The sequence below is a fragment of the Anomalospiza imberbis genome, chromosome 2, assembly GCF_031753505.1.
Source record: "Anomalospiza imberbis isolate Cuckoo-Finch-1a 21T00152 chromosome 2, ASM3175350v1, whole genome shotgun sequence".
In the NCBI taxonomy this organism is placed as follows: domain Eukaryota; kingdom Metazoa; phylum Chordata; class Aves; order Passeriformes; family Viduidae; genus Anomalospiza; species Anomalospiza imberbis.
The window spans coordinates 83,488,968-83,508,079 of NC_089682.1; the positions used below are offsets into that span (position 1 = coordinate 83,488,968).

Here is a 19,112-nt window from a genome sequence, read left to right on the forward strand (position 1 = left end):
AAAATACTCATCAGGGTCAATTAGTAGTTTTGGCTTTTTTCCCCTTGGCCAGCTGAGGAGAGCCATATCTAAGTAGATAAGCCATAACTAAGCAGAAATGTCAAGAAGAACATATTGTAACTTTTTCTGAAAGAGAAGATAAAAAGGACCTGAAATGGAAGACATGAGGAAAAATAAGAATTGGTCAAGGACAATAAAATTTGAAAAAAACATCCTGCAAACCCTGAAAGGTAATGGAATGGACATAATAGTTAAAAGCCTGGGTTTTGTCACCTTTGCATTGTTACGTTTCATTCTTCAAGACTCCAGTCATATAAATCACTGCTAGCTTTATTCACAAGTCACACAAACCAGAAAACAGAAAAGCATATATCAGCATATATATATCAAATTTCTAAGAAAACAGGCTAGAAGAAAATAAAAATACATTAAAAGAGGAAAAGACCAGGAGAAACTCAGAGAAAATGTCACATGACTGGTGTACACACGCACACACTCTGCCAAACTTGGAGAAGCATACACTTACTGTCAATACGAATTTTGGGATGGGCTTTCTTGGACTTTTTATTTTGGCCACATGTTTGGAAAATAACCATACATGGTAGGTTGCCTTAAAAAGAGCTTACCAACAGGAAAATATTAGAACTGATCCTGAAACGTTCAAGGCTTTCCGATTGCAACATCATGAAATTGAAAGCCATCTCCAACAACAAAAAAACTCATCACTGACAAAAATAGCACTGCTTGGTGAAGACTTGTTATGAAAAAAGGTTACACTTGTAATTCAGGGTTTGCTATCAGCTGGTTTCAAGTCAATTCTAAATTTTTCCTAATAAGAAATGCTTTTGTAGTCTCTAACTCAGTAAGAATTATCCTTTTGCAATTTTCAAAGCTATGTTTTAAGTGTCCTTCCTTCTCATTTGAAATATTTATAAAACAAGACACTATTTTTCTGCAAATTGGTGCAGGACAGACTTGCTCACTGTAATACCCACTAAAGTTTTCTATGACAAATAGGCCTTATAGCAGGGCTTCAATGGGCGTGTAAAAGTAGAAATGAAAAAAAATCCTCTCACTTCATTTTCATTGCATCTTTTGAATTACATGCTCAGCAACAATCCCAAACACCTTGATATAGGTCCTTGAAGGCATGAAATACTGATGACAGATTTCCTCTTTGGATGAGAGGCTTTATTGGGTTAATTGTATTCTGGGAGACCTGTGTCTGTGCTTTATAGATGGCTTTTGCAGAGATTTCCAATTAGCTACTAGTTGAGATTTGATTAAGTTTTCATTAACTGCTAAGTGGAAAAAGATCAACTGGTCCATATTCCATTCGACATCAGTCATCAGCCAGCTGCTTTGCAGGAGCAACTGAGTACATCTTTATTTTAGAGTGTATTTTGATTTTGGGCAAAAAATGGCAATGCATAATAATCACATTCAGAGTAAAAGTTGGACAAAAAACCTCTGAAGTGAGGCAATATGTTAAAGAAAGAACTCCCAGCTCTCAAATACCACATGCAGGTGTGATACCTCAGTGGGAAACAGCTTATGGACAAATGAATATTTCTGTCTGTTTACCAAGACTATACACATTACATTTGCCATTAAAAAACCCCAAACCAAACAAACCACTAAAAAACGAAAATCCCTGCTCATTGCTTTGCCTCGCTGGGAAGTGTTTGTAGGCTATATTTTAGCTGTAAGTGCTTTATAATCCAAGCTCACTGTAGCTGAAATTGGTGTCCCTTAGCTGCTTGATTAGTGAGATAAATTCTGCACGCTTGTGTCTGGGATCCATGGTAATGGAGATACGTTGCTATGCTATGAAATGTGCGGGAAGGTCCAGCACTTCAGGAAGAATATGATTTCCAGTGCTAATGAAACTTGGTAGTGAAGGCAAGAAGGAATGCTTGGAGGAATGAACAAAAGCAATCACTGGAACGGTGACAGGGGATTGCTTAGATCAGCGGGTACAGGCAAGGCATCCATGCCCCAGGAAGGTTTCCCTGGGAGGGCTGTAACAACCTCCCCAAAGACCATTTAAAAGTGGTGTAGTGGAGGAAAAGTATCATAGTTCTGTTCCTGCCATCCTGAGGAAAGCCTGCATGGCAACATTTTACAGGTATTGGTGTGGAGGGTTCATTAATCCCCAAAACCAGAGCAGATTGCTACAAATTATCTTTCTCAAACTTTCAATAGACCTAACTACTATCTCTGGCCATTCTGGCAAGAGAGGATTTTTTTTTTGCCCTGGCATAACAAGCAAAAGTCTCCTGAAACGCGTTGGTTTAGTGAGTGCAGAGGACTCCTCCTGTGTTCATGACCTGGGGGACTGGTGGGAAGCTGAGAAGTCTGTACTGATATTTTCCTGGGCATTCTGGTGGTATCAGTAATCAAATGGGCTGCTGCCACCAGCATCAAAAGTATGGAAAATGAGCTGGGAGAGAAGAAAGGAAAAGGGAAGAAAGGAAAGGAAAGGAAAGGAAAGGAAAGGAAAGGAAAGGAAAGGAAAGGAAAGGAAAGGAAAGGAAAGGAAAGGAAAGGAAAGGAAAGGAAAGGAAAGGGAAAGGAAAGGAAAGGAAAGGAAAGGAAAGGAAAGGAAAGGAAAGGAAAGGAAAGGAAAGGAAAGGAAAGGAAAGGAAAGGAAAGGAAAGGAAAGGAAAGGAAAGGAAAGGAAAGGAAAGGAAAGGAAAGGAAAGGAAAGGAAAGGAGGAAGGAAGGAAGGAAAGGAGGAAGGAAGGAAGGAAGGAAGGAAGGAAGGAAGGAAGGAAGGAAGGAAGGAAGGAAGGAAGGAAGGAAGGAAGGAAGGAAGGAAGGAAGGAAGGAAGGAAGGAAGGAAGGAAGGAAGGAAGGAAGGAAGGAAGGAAGGAAGGAAGGAAGGAAGGAAGGAAGGAAGGAAGGAAGGAAGGAAGGAAGGAAGGAAGGAAGGAAGGAAGGAAGGAAGGAAGGAAGGAAGGAAGGAAGGAAGGAAGGAAGGAAGGAGGGAGGGAGGGAGGGAGGGAGGACCTTATTGTATGCTAGAGGGTGTTTATGTTAGAGGGTGTTTTCTGTTCCCTTTGGATCTTGATGCACCACCTTAGATACTCAGGACACAGAATAAATTTTAAGGCCCAGAGCTGAGACAGGGTTTTGTTCTTGACCAGAACCCTAACATAAGTGAAAGGAGCAATGTAACACATCAGGAAGGATAGATATGAACTGTAAATCTATTTGAATTCTCATGTGTGTTACGTTATTGCAACTGTAATTCTGAAAAAGTTTATGTAGCTTTGAGTAGTTTAAGTAGCTTTTTCCATATTATATTTAATATTACTCCATGGTACCAAATAGGAGAGCTCTTGCTCTGTTAAACACTGTTAAATACATATGAAGACAGTGCATAGTTGAAAAGACCTTTCAAAATATGACCAGCAATAGTAAAGAAAAAGCATGTATCAAACACAGTTTATTTAATGACAAAAGCCTCCTTATCTTCTCTTCAGGTGCCTTGCAACCTCTCCATCATTAACTGACTGAATTCTGTTGTCAGTCAGATGACCTCAAAGAGATCAGGTTTTTTCTCTGAAAATAATCATACTGTACACTGCCATCATAACTTTATTTGGAAGTACCTAAGTATACAAATACTCATGAAGTCTCCCAGTACCTACATTCAGTCTGCACAGTTAGAAAACAAGCTCTATCAAACTCTTGTTGTACCCATTTCCTTGCATTTCCACATTAACTGTTCTTCCCCTGGATGGTACACTGTTCTTCACTGTGGTTCCAACTCCCAAGCCAGGAAACAGCAAGGGATTTGGATGACTGGAGGGGTGGTGGGGAATACAAAAATCCCTAGGAAGCTTCAAAGGCTATCCTCTGGGTTTCCCAATGACTGGACAATGAAAAAGAGGCTGTCTTTGAAGATGGGCCAAGAGAAGCCAGAATGCCACTTCTTTTCGAAGTCATTGTTCTGCAGAGAGATGTACTTTCACTGTGTTCTGGTGCTAGGGAACCCAAAGTACAGGCTTCTAAAAGGTGCTAGTTTCAATGGAAGGCAGTTGCCTCTGCTAATCTTGGAAAAATAGGCATCCTCATTCAAGTCCTAGAATATACATTTAAAAAGTTTTCTGTTTACCTAGGTTACCTGAATTATAAGATTAATCAGTTTATCTTTGATAAGAATTTCAAGAAGAGGGAAAAAAAATATTAGGGTCAAACCCCCCTACATTGAAACTAGAAAAAAAAAACCCAACAGGACAAACCAAAACCCCCAGCAATATATGCTGTTATGTATGCACGACAAGTAAGCAATAAAATTTTATTTGTAGCAAAAAGCAAGTGAGTTGAATGTAGAGAACATGGCCAAAGGAAGACTAAAAAAAAGAGGACACAAATATTAAAAGATCAATTGAAACTCAAAATGTTGTATAAAAAATATGTTTTAATGATATGCAGTAGAATTAAATCAGGAAATGGAAAACATAACTGTTAAATATGAGGGGAAGCATTTAATCAAAAAGGCTACAGAACTATATTCTAAAGGAAGCTCCAAAAAATTCCCCTGTATCATTAGGACCTGGACTGATTAAGATCTGGAAATTTCCTTTGTGAAAATAATTCCATATGGAGGAGAAAGATGATTAAAAAAAAAAAAGTTAAACTATCAGTTTTAGTTCTCAGACCCGCTTGAAGGTGATTAACACAGCATCTTCCATTCAAGCCTGAAGTTTAGGACAAAGTAAGGCCAACACTATGTGATAATGCAACACAAATCGCAAAAACATCAACTTGGAGAAGAAGCTATTTAAGGAAAAACAGTAACAGCAAATGATAGAAAAACACTCTTCAGCTTTTTTCATATGATGGGGGGTTTTAGGTATATTTTTACACTGATATTTGATTTTCGGTTTATTGACTTAGCATTCAAATGTAAAGTAAATCTGCACCTTCAATACAACCTTATTTGTCTCCAAATGGACAACATCTATTATCTGAAGATGAGAAAACAAATATTCTTAGGCATACATATGCATTCATGCTTCCTCATGGATGTACAAGCAATACAAATATGTATGGAAGCAGGTGGAATCTTTCGCATCATGAGGACAGCAAGAGTATTTCTCCAGCCAGAAGCTTACTGAAATCATTCATCTTGATTCAGGAGAAAAGGTAGAACTGGCTCATTTGGACTCTGCATGAGGTGTCACTTTGCCCAACATATTCAAAAAAAAGTAAAAGAAAGATGCATCTATTTTCAGTGGCAGCCTCACTCTGTCTCTATGCTCAGCTGTGTCAGCTCTGGCAGTAAGGAGCACAAGCACTAATACCACTGGGGTTTGTTCCTTTGCAGCCATTCTCCCACACAGATTTATAAATGCGACTGTGATGGCAGTACCAGCCATTATGACTCTCACATCAAGAGACTGATGCACACTTAATGCTTGGGTTGATGACCTGTCTTTGAAAGAATCTTCCTCAGTATTAGTCAAATTGGCCTGCTCCCAGCAGCAAAGTACCAATGCCTACCACAAACAACACACACCCGGCTGTGATTCTGTCCCATAGCAGATCTAATATAAGATGCATAGGAGTGGGAAGGACTGAATGCTCCAAATGGCCTCAAAGATAACAGCAAAAGGCATACAGAAAAGTAAAGTAAATTAGTTTCCTTGTATAAATCCCATTGGAACTGTGTATAAGTTTTTTTTCTGTGGGATTCTTCCATCAGTGATAATTACCAGGGCCGAGGGAACTAAAGGTAGAATGGGGCCAGCTGCTTCAGTCTCACTTTCCTCTTGCATTGGCAAGGCAGTTACAGCATGCCTACAGCTTACAATTTTTAAAGTTGACTCAGAATCCATGCTGGTTTATATCTGATTCTACCACCATGAATGAACATGGCTTTTTTGCTGATCTCTCTTCATTTACTGGCAACAAACCATAAAAATTCCAAATTGCCTTCCAGGATTTATGCAATGTCTTCATGGTTCAGGCTGCTTTTCACCATGACATTTTCTTGGTATGACAAAGATTCCAAAATGCCTCTTTTCCAGCACTTTAGAAAAGGAACTACTCCAGAAGTTTCCCATTTTTCAGATGTTCCCCAAGAAGATGCATGATGTTTTACACATAAAAGTGATGCTGAGTTTATTAGGATGGTCAATGAAACACCAGCAACATACAAACACAGAGAATATGGCATGTCTGAACAATGTGCCCATCTCAGAAATTTAAAAGGAAGCCAATTAAAGGCCATCATCAGTCAACATTACTCCCAAATAAAATTACTAATGCCAAGGCGTGATTTGCTTAAGCAGCACTGCAGCCTACAACTTGAATCCCACCACCTTAGGGAGACAATTACTACTCTTCCAGCAGCCAGTCTTGCTTACCTTAGGAGCTGTAGAAGGTACCTTTAATTTTCTTTGGGCACCTGAGGGGACAGAAGGTGTCCCAATATATCTCTGTGGAGAGAAAATGACTGTGAACCAAGCCTCTCTGATAGTCCAACTGTTTTACTGTGTAACAGGGACTGGCATGCAGCTGGATTCCAGGGTAACCCAGCAATGTGGCCTCTGTGGCACCTGCTGGTTTTCTCCCTGTGACAGGAGGGATTCAGAACAGCCTTGATGCAGGTCATGAGACCCAGCACCACTGCAAGAGGTCTAATAATGAAAGACACAAGCACCTCAAGAGCCACTGGATACACATGAACTTGGCCACTCTCATCACCAGCAGCATGATCCACAGTGAGAAATAATCATAGTAAAAGAAGTTACAACCAAGTTGCTGTATTTTGGACTGCAGCAACTCCAAAGATTCCTTCCCAGCTCTCCCAGGGTCCTTAAGACTGGAGATATTTTAATGGCCTTGAATAGTAAACTGGTCTGAAAGGAAGTGTCCTCGATTTCACCCCAAAGCCTAAGAAAGGATGGCACAGGTCACAGGTGCAGCACCAACAGGAACGCCAAAATAAGCTGCACGAAAGCATAAGAATGCATACCAATTTGCAATGGAAATGTGATTATATCCCTCTCTCTTCCTAGAAATGTTAGTTTTCCATTAGTCTTAAAAAGAAAAAAAAAAAAGATAATAAAAAAGCCAAATCAAGCTCTTGCCTAACAAGACACAAATCTTGCCTGGAAGACCAAGATGAATTAAGCCAGAACACTGCCAATTTTACCTTGGGAGAAGGGAGGAGCACAGTGGCTTTAAACCCTTTAGAGCAGTAGCTGAGGGAGCACATCAGCTGGATCAGGGAGAAAAAAAAATCAGTCAGATAGGAAACAGAGCATTCTCCTGAACAGATTATGCTAAGAAATGGCTCTGGAGTTACTGCTCCAAGGCTGTGAGCAGAAAGAGCAGACTCAATTGCAGTGGAAAAAAAAAAAAACCCAAACCCTAACAAATAGCCAAAAAACTGAGAACAGAGATCTTCGCCATTAATTGGTTAGGAACAGTTCATAATTAGAAGATTTATAAGAAGTAAATTTGGAGTGCATTAGCATGGATGAAACCTTAGTATTAATCACTGCTCGTACGGAAAGAAAAAGAGGCTAGCCAATTTTTTTCCCCTAAGGATCGAGTGAAAGGCCAGACCGTGTCTTTGGGAATTCATCATCAAAACGGTACCGGACCGTCTTCTCCATCCTAAGCCCAGTGGACAAGACAGACGACCCCTGTGCTGCCCGCCAGGAGCTGAAGTTCCCTCGAGGAGCGATGCCCCCGCTCCCTCGGCTCCCGGGACCGGAGGGACTGCCCAGCACCTGGCTGCTGCACAGGTCACCCGGAGCCCCTAAAGCGCTCCCCTCGGCCCGGCCAAGGGACAGGACCCGCTGCGGGGGCAGGCGGGGATCTGCACGCAGCCTCAAGGAGAGCGGCGGCGCCCGGGGACGGGGCTGGGGGCGGCGTCCGCCCTCTTCCCTCCCTCCTGCCTTCCTTCCCACCCCCGTGACTCACCCGCCGCTCCCGGCGGCGACAAGCCGCCAGCGCCGGAGCTACCGCCCCGGCGCGGCCTGGCGCTCCCCAGGGGCCACCCCCCGCCCTCCCGAGCGGGCGGGTCGGGCAGGGCGCTGCTCCCGAGGGACACGTCACCCCGCAGCCCTCGAAATAGCTCAGCGAGAGGGGCGGCGGCGACAGATCCCTCTCCCCGTCCGTCCCTCCCGTCCCGCCCGCGCTGCCCCTCCGCATCCCCGGCGCCTGGAGCGCACCCACGGGGCGCGTCCGTGCGAGCACCGGCGCTCCCCGCCCTGCCCCGCGTCCCCCCGGCCTGTCCCCCCGCCCGCGGCTGCGCCTGCGCGCCCCGCCGCTGCGGCCGTCCCGCCCCGCCGATTTGAATATGCTAATGAGAGGCTACAGGGTCCCTATGGTGGAGCCGGGAGGCAGTCACGTGGGACGGGGACGTATCCTTGAGGGGCGGGGCCGACCTACCCAGGCTGCCTTAAAAGCGGGAGGCGAGCGAGGAAGCGCCTCAGTCAGAGGGAGAAAGTGCCGGGGTGGCGGGGCTGCGGCTGCTCCGCCTGAAACTTCTGAGTAACATCAACAGGGGGAGGGGAGGGCGGGCGGCGGTGGAGGAGGAGGAGGAAGGTGGTGGTGGGGGGAAGGTTAGCCGGCAGCGCAGCCCTATCCGCCTCTCCCTCATAAACCAGCCTGTGTTGGGCTAGGCAGGCCCCTCACACAAAGGAGGGCAGGGCAGGCAGGGCTGCCCCCCCTTCCCCCCCGCCTCGGCAGAGGGGCAACGGGGAGGCGCCCTTCCCCGTGCACAGCACTCACAGCCACTTACTCCTCTCCCGTCCCCCGTCTTCTTCTCTCTCCCCGCTCCTTCCCCTCACCTCCCCCCACAGTTCTCCCCTCAGCCCCCCGCCCGCTGTCCATGTAGCCGTCCGGCCGCCGGCCCCTCCGCACTATGCCCATCTTACTCTTCCTGATAGACACGTCCGCCTCCATGAACCAGCGCACCCATCTGGGCACCACCTATCTGGACATAGCCAAAGGCGCTGTAGAGACTTTCATGAAGGTACCGGGCTCTGCCTTGCGAGAGGAGGCGAGAGAAAGCGAGCGAGAGTGGCTGCGCGGGGAGGGACGGGGGCGGCAGGGAGCGGGGGGCTGCCTGGGCCGGGGGCGCGGGGTGAGGGCGGGCGGGAGCGAGCGGGAGAGCGCGTGTGTGTGCGGGGAAGGACGGGAGGGCCGGGCCGAGCCGAGGGGCTCCGGCGGCGGCGCCGCCTCTCGGCTCACCCTCTGCTTTGTCCCCCGCGCCGCAGCTCCGAGCCCGGGACCCGGCCAGCAGGGGAGACAGGTACATGCTGGTCACTTTCGAGGAGCCTCCCTACGCTATCAAGGTAACCCCCGCTCACCCCCCCTCCTCCCCGGCCTCCTTCCGGCCCGTCCGCCCCCCGCCCGCCTCGCCCCGGCGGCCGGCGGTCCGGGGGAGCGCGGCACACACGGGCTCCGGCGGCGGCGCTGACATCAACATGGCCGACGCTTTTCCCCTGTGCGGTGTGTGCGAGCAGCAATGAACTGTGGGGGATATTTATTCAAGTTGGGAGAAGTGACAGCAACTCCAAGGAGAGTTCGGCTTGGAAGGGGCGAGCCGGGGGAAGAACCGACTTCAGCCCAGAGAGCCCCGGACTCGGAAGGGGGCGGCACTTTCCTTGGCCCCGCCGCGGCGGGGCGGGGGGGTGACGCACCGCGCGGGGGAAGGGGGCGGTGGGTCCACATGACATAGGACGGTGAACCTGTTGGAGGTCGCTTCTCAGCGCAGTTGGCTTCCATCTGGGCAGGGCTCTGGGAGGGTGATGTATATAACTCTAAGGTGTGGGCACCGGTGTCCTCAAAGAAATTTGTCCCCTGGAACAAATCGAAAATGCTCTTTTGAAAAATGGGGAGTTCTAAGGATTAAGAGAAATGCATAGTTTCAGGCCTTTTTGGACCAACATCAGATACTACTAGCTTCTGAGGTGTTTTGTTATTGTTTGTAATGAGCTGTGTGCAGCTGGGAAGGCTCTTTGTAGCCTTACAGGAAAGCAAAACTCATATCTGCAGAATAAATCTTTTCACGTTTCTCTTTGCAGGCTGGCTGGAAGGAAAACCATGCAACGTTTATGAATGAACTGAAAAACCTTCAAGCTGAAGGACTTACGACTCTTGGCCAGTCCCTAAGGACAGCTTTTGATTTATTAAACTTAAATAGATTAGTAACTGGCATAGACAACTATGGGCAGGTAGGTTGACTGTTACTAGGTGGAAAAATCTTAAACACAAACTTCCCAGAGACAGCAATTAGCTAGTTGTCCAAAGTGGCATTTTCATGGAGCATTCCATAACAGGGCTTCTTCAAAAGTGGGCAGAGCTCAGCTAGCTTGAAGAAACACAGCGAGTTTGGTACCCAACTTACTTTTTTTTGTTCTGTAGTTTCAGTCATTTCTCAGCTTTTAAGCTGTGACGTAGCCTTCAAGTTGACCTTTTCAGTTCAAATTTTTCCTTGTTTTGTTGAGTCTGTGTTCAGTACCTTAGCTGGTGAGCCTGATAGGGTTATGAAAATTTTGCTTTCTCTATACAGTGCTGAACAGTCTGGGAGATGAGCCATTTTTCTAACAACACTGCATATCCAAAAGTACTGAAGGAGCACTTTTCCAAAACAATTTCTTTCCAGTGAGTTTACCACAACATTTCTCTGCATATGTGTATTTTTATGAACATGCCTGTTATATCAGAGCCTTGAGAAGCTATGCTTTTTAAATCTCACTGTTGCAACTATACCTTTAAAACAGTTTTTTGGTGTGAACATTCTCATGCTCATGAGCTGCTAAAATACAGACATTGTAGGTCAAACATGTACCTTAGGACTCATACAGAATTCTTTCTGTTGCTGGATCAAAGCCTGGATTTGTTTTGCATTAAGGACGCTACTAGTACTCTTCATGTGGGGCGTACCAGCTTGAATATCCCCTTTTTGTTTGTTATTCTTAGGTAATTCTGTGTCCCCTATCTGAGGATTAGTACTTAGTACTGCTCTTGGTATTTCACATGGAAATGTTGCTGTGAACATAAGTCCCCCTTCTTCCCCCACTGAGTCCAGTCTAAGCAGAGTTTGTGATAACATGCCATGTGTGTTTGTAAAGGAAATTTGTCATGCTGTATTGTATGGCTTTACCATGAGATGATCAAGTGAGCCTAAACATTTTTAAAATGCCTGTTCAGTGATGAAACTTTAAAAAAGGGCTAGTTCCACACATGGGTTTTTTCCTATGACCATCTGATGTCCTTACACATCTGTGTGTAATTTTCCCATTTTTCTGGTGTTTTCCTTTAGTTTCAGGTGCTCTATGAATCTTTCTTGAACACTTAACCCCTGTAGGCCCCTACACAAAATATTGCTCTTTTCCATTGCCACTGATAATTATTCTGATTAAACCCATGTCATATAATTTGCTCTAAGTGAACCAGCTGTGCTCAGCTACTCAAGTGGGCAGTTGAGTTGTCATGATTGTTTTGACTCACTAGTAGTGTTTATTACTGCAATAGCTGCTCTTTTGCCTGTGAAGCAAAGACTTTGTCTGATCTGTTCTGGTTGTAAGTCTCTCTGGGCTTGAACCCACTGTCACTTAAGCACTTGTGCCATTCCACATGTGGAGCTGGCTTTTGAAGAGGTATTCACAATATGCAGTCAGGTGACTAAATAGAAATTCTAACTCTTTTTAGCATCTGCAAAAATAGATCAATGTATTGCAAGTGGCAGGTCATCTGCTGCTGAAGTCAAAGATTCCCTTTTTGGCAATTCTAACCAAGATAGCAATTTTTTACAAATCAAATTCCACTTAAATGATCCTTCAGCATTTGCAGGATGAGATCTAGGGCAGCTAATTGTCCTCATCTTCACACTGGTCTTTAAAACTATGGCTTGATAGCCTGTTGTCTTCCTGTTATTCTTGTCTACCATCTAAAACTTAGTCCAGACAAATGGGTGTTTAACCATACATAGAATGAGAAACTTAAAAATCCAGGAAAATTATAGTGGTCAGAATGCTCAGTTGAATTTGAAATAGTTTTACCTCAGAACATAAAATGCTAATTAACTTTTTTCTAAAGCAGCTACAAATATTAACACTATAAAACAGTAGTTACCTGAAATTTAGCAGGCAGGTATTTCAAGACTGAGTATGTCAGAGAAGATAATTTGACAAAAAAAAGCAATGTACAGACCATCTTAGGTGTGGTATGTGATGTAATAAAATCCAAACTTAATAATCTTCTGCGGGAAATTTCTCTGGCTAAAAATCTTTTGACTGTCATGCTTGTATTTTGATGTATTGACAAACTTCTAAGATACTTGCCAAGATCCACTTGTTACACAAAAATGAGTTGTAAAACAGACTTTTCTTACACATGCTAATGACAAGACATGATACAAGCCTGATGGGATTGTCTGGTTATGTCTCCACCAGTGATATCTTGTGCCCCTGCTGATTATGGACTGTTGGTTTAAGTGGCAGTGACTCAACATACTTGATTTCTTTCAGAGTTGACCAGAGTTCTCCATCAGCTGACCTTCTGAACAAGAATGATGGCTGAACGGTCATTCTGAAGTTGGGGAAAATCTGCTTCATATTTTCTTGCTACTTTAATGTTTGGATTTTTATTATGAGCATTTATCATAGTGCTCTTTAAGCACTTAAATGACACTGTCAACACCCTTAGATTATCAAGAGCCTGGAAGGTTTCTTTATAAACTATTTCTGATACAAATGCTATGGTAGGGCTTTATAAATGTTTTGTCTTACTGAGGGGTTGCTAGTTCCATTTGTCTTGGAGGCTTTTGTCAAGAAAATTGGTTTTGAAAAGTACACATTTAGGTGGCTGTTCCTTAAACTTTTGCAGCATGTTCAATGTTACACTTCTTGGATCCAATAGTTTTTTTCCTGCTTTGGTATGCTTTATTATGATAGCAGAAGAACAGAACTTCAAATAGGGTGTCAGCTTTTAGCATTCACTAAAAATAGTGATCCTTTTCATCTTTTGCATTTTTATGGAGAGCTTAGGAAATAATACAGCATTTGGATGTCTTCAGGAGGAAATCAATTTAAACACACCAAATTCAGTAAGAGTTTACTGTCACATCACACAAAATATTGTACTTCATTAACCCAGTTTACACTTAGATAATTGACTTATTTTTTCCAGTTCAGCTTTTCCATTATTTCAGGTAGTCTGAAATACCAAGCCTTTTACTGGCAGTTTTTTTGTCCTCTTAAAATATACTTAGGTCTTGTGACTATGTCTTGTTCAGCAAGACAGGAGTAGTCACAATTTAACCAAGTGGTTTTGGGTATAGCAAATGTGCAGCTTGTTACAGTTGAAAGGAGGGTTAAATACTGATAGATGTTTCTGTGGAAACAGAAAGCATTCAAAATGTAGCTGCTGTTACAGTAGAGTGGAAATGTAAACAAATGGTTGAAATGAACCATCAACTTCAGTTACTTGCAGTTTGTAGTGAGATTTCTAAGACTAAGCACTGAATCTGAGGTAGGTAAAATATGTATCAATGGTGTTTTGATACTCACGTGCCAAGGACCAACATGGCTCTACCAAAGCTGGAATCTGATGGATGTTTGAAATGGCTACAACTCTGATTTATTGATACCCTGTGTTTCACATTGCCTCTTATTTGCAAAGTGGTGAAAGTCTTACTGCTTTTTTTCAGCAGTATTGCATAAAATAAGGTTTGAGAGGATAAAATACACTTAACTGAATGGATTTCAAAGTATTTTTACAAATTTTTCAGGGTAAAATTGCTTTAATACTGCATATAGAAAGTGCTTTTCAATAATCTAAGCTTTGAGTTTTTTCATCTCACTAGAATATCTTGCACATTTTTCTGCAGCATTACTGCTGCTATGAGATGAGTTTGACTTGTAAATTAATGTAACAAAAGCACATGTGAACTTTGTTGCTCTGAAACAGAACAGTCAACTAATGTGTCTAGTACAAGTGGATTTAGACTAGGTATTTTTCATGCCCAGTGATGAATAAGATGATGCCTGGATTTAGATTAGCACAAGAAACACTGTTTGGGTGACTTACCAGGCTGTGTACAGTCTTGGTGAAAGCCTTTTATTCTGTAGTGTATATCACATATGATCAGAAGCATAAGTAAAATCTTTTGCAGAAAAAAATAAAACCCAAATGGAATTCAACTGATAAAGAATATTTTGGAAACTTAAGAATACACTCAGAGCTGGAAGTTGGAAGGTATCCTGCATATAATGGCATTGTTTTTAAATAACTTTTTTCCAGGGGTTTTGGTCATGCCATGTATGAGCGTCAAACAAAACAATCTTAGGTTAACTGCTACTTGATAGTTCTTTGAGTATGTGTTTAGACCCATTTATAGCTACAGTAGCAGAAATGCTGATGTGTTCCCACAGTAAAACTGGGCATTGGTCTGTAGAGTTCAGGGTGTTTTGCCACAATGGCTTAAATACTGTAGTATTCTGAATACAGGTAAGCAGTGTACCAAGGAGATAATGTCTGATCACACTTGTAGACACAAGACAGCTTTAAGTCACACATCCTAGGCTGACTGCTTGCTTATATGCTTGTCTAGGATCTCCTGAGCTTATAAAATCATAAAAATCACACCTGAAAGAAATACTGTTCCCTAACATGGACTATGTTATGCTTCTGCAGTGGTATGTTCTCTTTTCTGTAAGGTGTTGCGCAGTTTTATTTTCCCAAGAGGCATTTAGGATTGTTACTGGATTTTGTTACTCTCAAAAGTCAAAATCCTTTGAAGTATGGCTTTTGTCTTGTTATTTTGGGATCATAATGCACTGCACTGAAATGGCCTGTGTTGCATGTGCCTCCAAATTTGGAACCAAAGTTTAGGTTAGTGTTTCCTGCTTTGTCATGTTGGCACAGTTGCTCATGCAGTTTGCTTCTTATGTTGGTAGAGGCAGAGGTTTACACTTCTAGAGTAGCTTTCCTGGTCTCTTTTTTTGCCTCCCTTCCCCAAGAAAACCAAATAGGAGAATGTCAGACAGTAATAAACAACATCACAAGTGTAATAATGGCAGAAATGAGAGGCTTTCTCACAGTCTCCTGTTTTCTGTGGAATGGCAATGGATTTAACATGAACCTGTATTCCTGCTGATGTCAAAGATCTGTATATGAAGTGCTGGTAAAAATCAATCTTTCTCATCTGCTGTGTGATGAAATTAAACATATTGGTTTGAACTTACACCTTTTAGGCCATAACCTTTAAACAAGCCATCTTTGAAATTTTTAGTTAGTTTTGTTTTAGAATACCCTCTAGTGAGAGCTACAACAGGCACCGTTAAGGTGTTTTTTCACATTCTGATGAGGAACTGCTTGCCCTTAAGCCCTCCCAGCACAACAAAGTTCAGCAAAGTATTAAACGTTTTTAAAATCACTTGTCTGATTCCAATCCAGTATGTTTTTAAAGAATTTGAAACAACCTTACGTGAAGTACTTTATTTTTTCTAATGAAAACAATCTTGTCAATCTATTCTAGTAGCAGAAACAAGATACTTCAAGCAAATTTGACTTGCAAGGGGCAGTGCCATAAAATGTTCATTCATAATTTACATACACTGTGCATTTTGTCCAGCTACATTGAACAAATACTGAATGTCACTGGACTCATGTAGGGCACTGATAGTGTTTTCTGATGCTCAGTATACAGAATGAGTGAAAAGTGGGCATCTCTCTTGCAACAGTTCTGCCCTCCCAGCTTTGAATCCCATAATGCCAACTTGATTGTATGCATCTGTCTGTAAGGCATACTCAGCCTAGATCCCTGCTCTGGAACTTACGGCCTCTCATGGGTTCATAGTTGCACTAACCTTGCTTCAAGTTGTGTGACTTCATGTAGTAAAATAAACCAGTGAGATTAATAAACTGGACTGAACTGTGGTGGTTCAAAATTGGTTTAGAACAGCTAAGTTGCTCCTGCTGTTGTGGTGATAAACTCCAGGAAGGAATTGTGGGGGAGTCTTTGGGAAGTTACTCTGAAGAATTGCTCTGTGTTCATAGGTCAATAAGCTACTTTTAGTCAGCCTATCAGTACTCTGGATATATAATAATCCAGTACTGGATTATTAACTTCCCTAAATTGTGGGGAGATTTTTGTATGCAAGTATGTCTTTTCTCCTTGGTGGTGTATTTCTGGTCAGGTTTTTTTCCCTCTAATTAGTGTGCGGGCAACTGTAGGACTGGTTACCCTTCTCCAGCATATAGAAAACAGTGGCCTGGCTTAGTCTGTGAATTGCACAGACTGAGCAAGAACCAGCTATGTAAAGTCATTGCTGTGAAGCAGAAAGGCTTCTGTAATTAGGGACTTGATCCAGGGCTTGGCAAGGTCAGTTATTTTTGGAATAAAGCATTCAGAAATATTTTTAGGAAATAAAACCAAAATCATCTTAAACTCACAATCTTTGGAGCTGACTTTAAAGTTATGTTTGGTATGGATTATGTTATTTTATTTTTCTTAGAAAAAGTTTATAAAGGCTCAAATAGAACCTATTTTTAGCAGCTTGCGTTTACTATGTTCAGTCCTGTAACTTCTTGGCTGATGATCCAATTTCAGATGATTCCAGTGGTGATGCATCTGTAACTAACTGATAAGGTGCATCTCTTTCTATACATTGCCTTAAAAATAAGATACAAGTTGTGATCACAGTTGATTATTTATAAAAGCCCTGTTCTATGTGTGTTTTATTTTTTTAAACTGTGACGTAATTGTGAAAGATTGAAGGAGTGAATTGTTTCTGAAACTTACCAAGGACCTAATCTAAATTGGAACACTTACAAGTTAATCAAGAAATTATCGCTTACATAATGTGATATTTAAAACTCAGTTAGATCTGTTCTTAAAGAAAGAGGACAAACCTATATATTAACCTGTGATTTTTGAAACTCTGTGACTTACTAATGTTGGGACCTCTCTGATTAAGGCACATGAAAGTATCTTGAGGTTTTGTGTTTGAGATTTTAGTAATCTACTAAGATTACTACTATGTATTCATGATTCCTTTATTGTTCAACATGAACAGAGTCTTAAACTGCTTCCTTAACACATGCCTTCTGTTGTCACATGTGTATTATTCAATATGGAGATTGTGTATTCCAAAATGATCTGTTCTTGCCTTGAAACTAATTTTCAGGCTGCTTTGAGTTGCCTCTTTTGTTTTCTTGCTGTTAGTTTTGGTTTTGTTCTTGGCACAGACTTTTTGCGAGAGTTCCAAAATGACTGAAGTTGCGCAATTAAATAGTCTTTAAGCAGTTCATTCAGTGCCAGACTTGGAGACTCAATGTGTAAAGTTATGAGCATCTATAAAAATGATACTAAGCACAGTGAATTTTCTTGTGGTGTGTTTCAGGATGTATATGCAATGAAATCATTGTCTATAGAACACAAACTTGCAATCTTTAGCAAAGCAAGCTACTGATATGCTTAGATATATTTCTGTAACTTTGTTTTTGAAAATGGATTTGATGTCTCTTGTGCAATTCAGATAGCTGTTTTGTCTCTAGCATTTCTAATTATAGAAGTGATATCTGACTGGGTCTTTGGTTTTTGCTGTACAGCTTTGACTGGATGTGGCTAGTCTAAGGTGATGTGCTTGGAGGTTCAGTAGTCGATTGAAGTCATAAATGGCTATTTAAAGAAAGATTTTTGGAGATAATGCCTATGTCCAAAATACCAAGGGAAAAATGACTTGCTTTCATCCCATTTATTTTCCTCAATGCCTTAAATTTCCTTTTCTTAAATGGAACTTAGGTAGCCTGTGTTATGGACATAATGGTTGTTTCAAGAATTCTCCCTTAGTTCTGCAACTGATGTGCTGAGGAGTTTGATCTCTGACTCAGCCTTAGGAAAAGTGTGCTGTTACAATTGTGTTTGGCTCTGAAAGCCTTTTGCTCACTGATTTTTCTTTAATTTTTTATTTAAGTCTATAACTTCATTTGTTCCTGGTTGCCTGAAATGCAGAAAGCTTCATGCCACCAAACAGTGGTATGTACAAACACTGTGTGAGCAAAAATTTAATCTACTGCTAGTCTGTAGTGCTAGTAAGAAATGAAACAAACCATGTAACTGCCTTGTAATCCTACATTGGTATTCCAACTAAGAAACTGTCACTAACATTGGGCATTGTAGTAACTCTTTTATGTATTTGTTATGTAGTTAACTAAGGAATTGTCTAGAATGTGGGAAATTAATTTGCCTACAATAACCTTGCTATAGTCTATGGGACAGAACAGCTGAATTTAGGTTTTGTAATCTTGCCTCATGGAGAAAATATATTTTTTGCAGCTGTCCTTACTGTAAAATTGTTGCAATTTTGTTGCCTTTCAGAGTATGAGTGCAGGAGAAATCATTGCTGCTTGAAAAGCATTTTCCATTTTTTGTTGGGGGGGAGAGAGGGAGGTGGTGTGTTAATGGAAGAATGGCTTCAGACCTTGATAAGTTCTGCTGTGCCTTCTTAAAATTCTGTTTTTAAGGTCTTCTGGAAAAGACAAAATAATTTGAGATAGAATACAGGGGTGGAAGGGAAGGTTAGCTTCAAAAGCAAAGGGAACGTGTCCATAATGCAGTTCAGTGTTTGTGGCTGAGCCTTCCAAAGATGGGCAGTCTGCAGCAAAAAAAGGAAGAAGTGGAATGACAGTATGTGCTTCCATGTTGTCTAGAAACCATGAACCAGCTATTCAATTAAACGTATGTTTAGAAATTAGAGTTCTGTGAGGGATTACTTCTTGTTTTCTACTTATATAAGAACATTTAGGGGTTTTAGATATATGGATTTAGATAAGAGGCATTAACCTGTTCCTGTGTGATTTGAGGTAGTATGCAAACAGAGCACAACTCAGGTTTTCTTGTCACTGAATTTACCTCATAGAAAGATAGATTTTATTAACTTGTGCCCCCTCTGCTGGCTGGTGTTCCAATTACAAAGTAAAATACAAGTTTACATAAGTGATGTACTGCCTGATAGGCTATTTTGGCCAAATAGCAGTTTATAAATGTTGCTTTTATGCAGCTGAAACTACAGCAAAACCCGAGGGAGAATTTGGGAGAATCTGTGGTAGTGTTGAGAGTTGATGTTTTC

General features: G+C 42.0%; 1 protein-coding gene and 1 long non-coding RNA gene across 6 annotated transcripts in view; both read left to right on the top strand.

The window, feature by feature from the left end:
* The first annotated feature begins 1,697 nt into the window (after window positions 1-1,697).
* On the top strand, window positions 1,698-3,168 carry LOC137469399 (uncharacterized). The gene is made up of 2 exons (XR_010996478.1): window positions 1,698-2,356; window positions 3,002-3,168. It is a non-coding gene; the product is annotated as an uncharacterized lncRNA (long non-coding RNA).
* Window positions 3,169-8,381: 5,213 nt separating this feature from the next.
* Window positions 8,382-19,112, top strand: part of INTS6 (integrator complex subunit 6) — a 38,727-nt gene continuing 27,996 nt past the window's right edge. For all 5 annotated transcript variants that reach the window (XR_010996479.1, XR_010996480.1, XM_068182099.1 and 2 more), the window contains exons 1-4: window positions 8,382-8,520; window positions 8,844-9,004; window positions 9,249-9,326; window positions 10,059-10,208. Coding sequence is in view for 3 of the 5 variants with exons in the window: in XM_068182099.1 (XP_068038200.1) it covers window positions 8,894-9,004; window positions 9,249-9,326; window positions 10,059-10,208 (339 nt within the window). In the remaining 2 variants the exon portion in view is untranslated. The remainder of the gene's footprint in view (window positions 8,521-8,843; window positions 9,005-9,248; window positions 9,327-10,058; window positions 10,209-19,112) is intronic.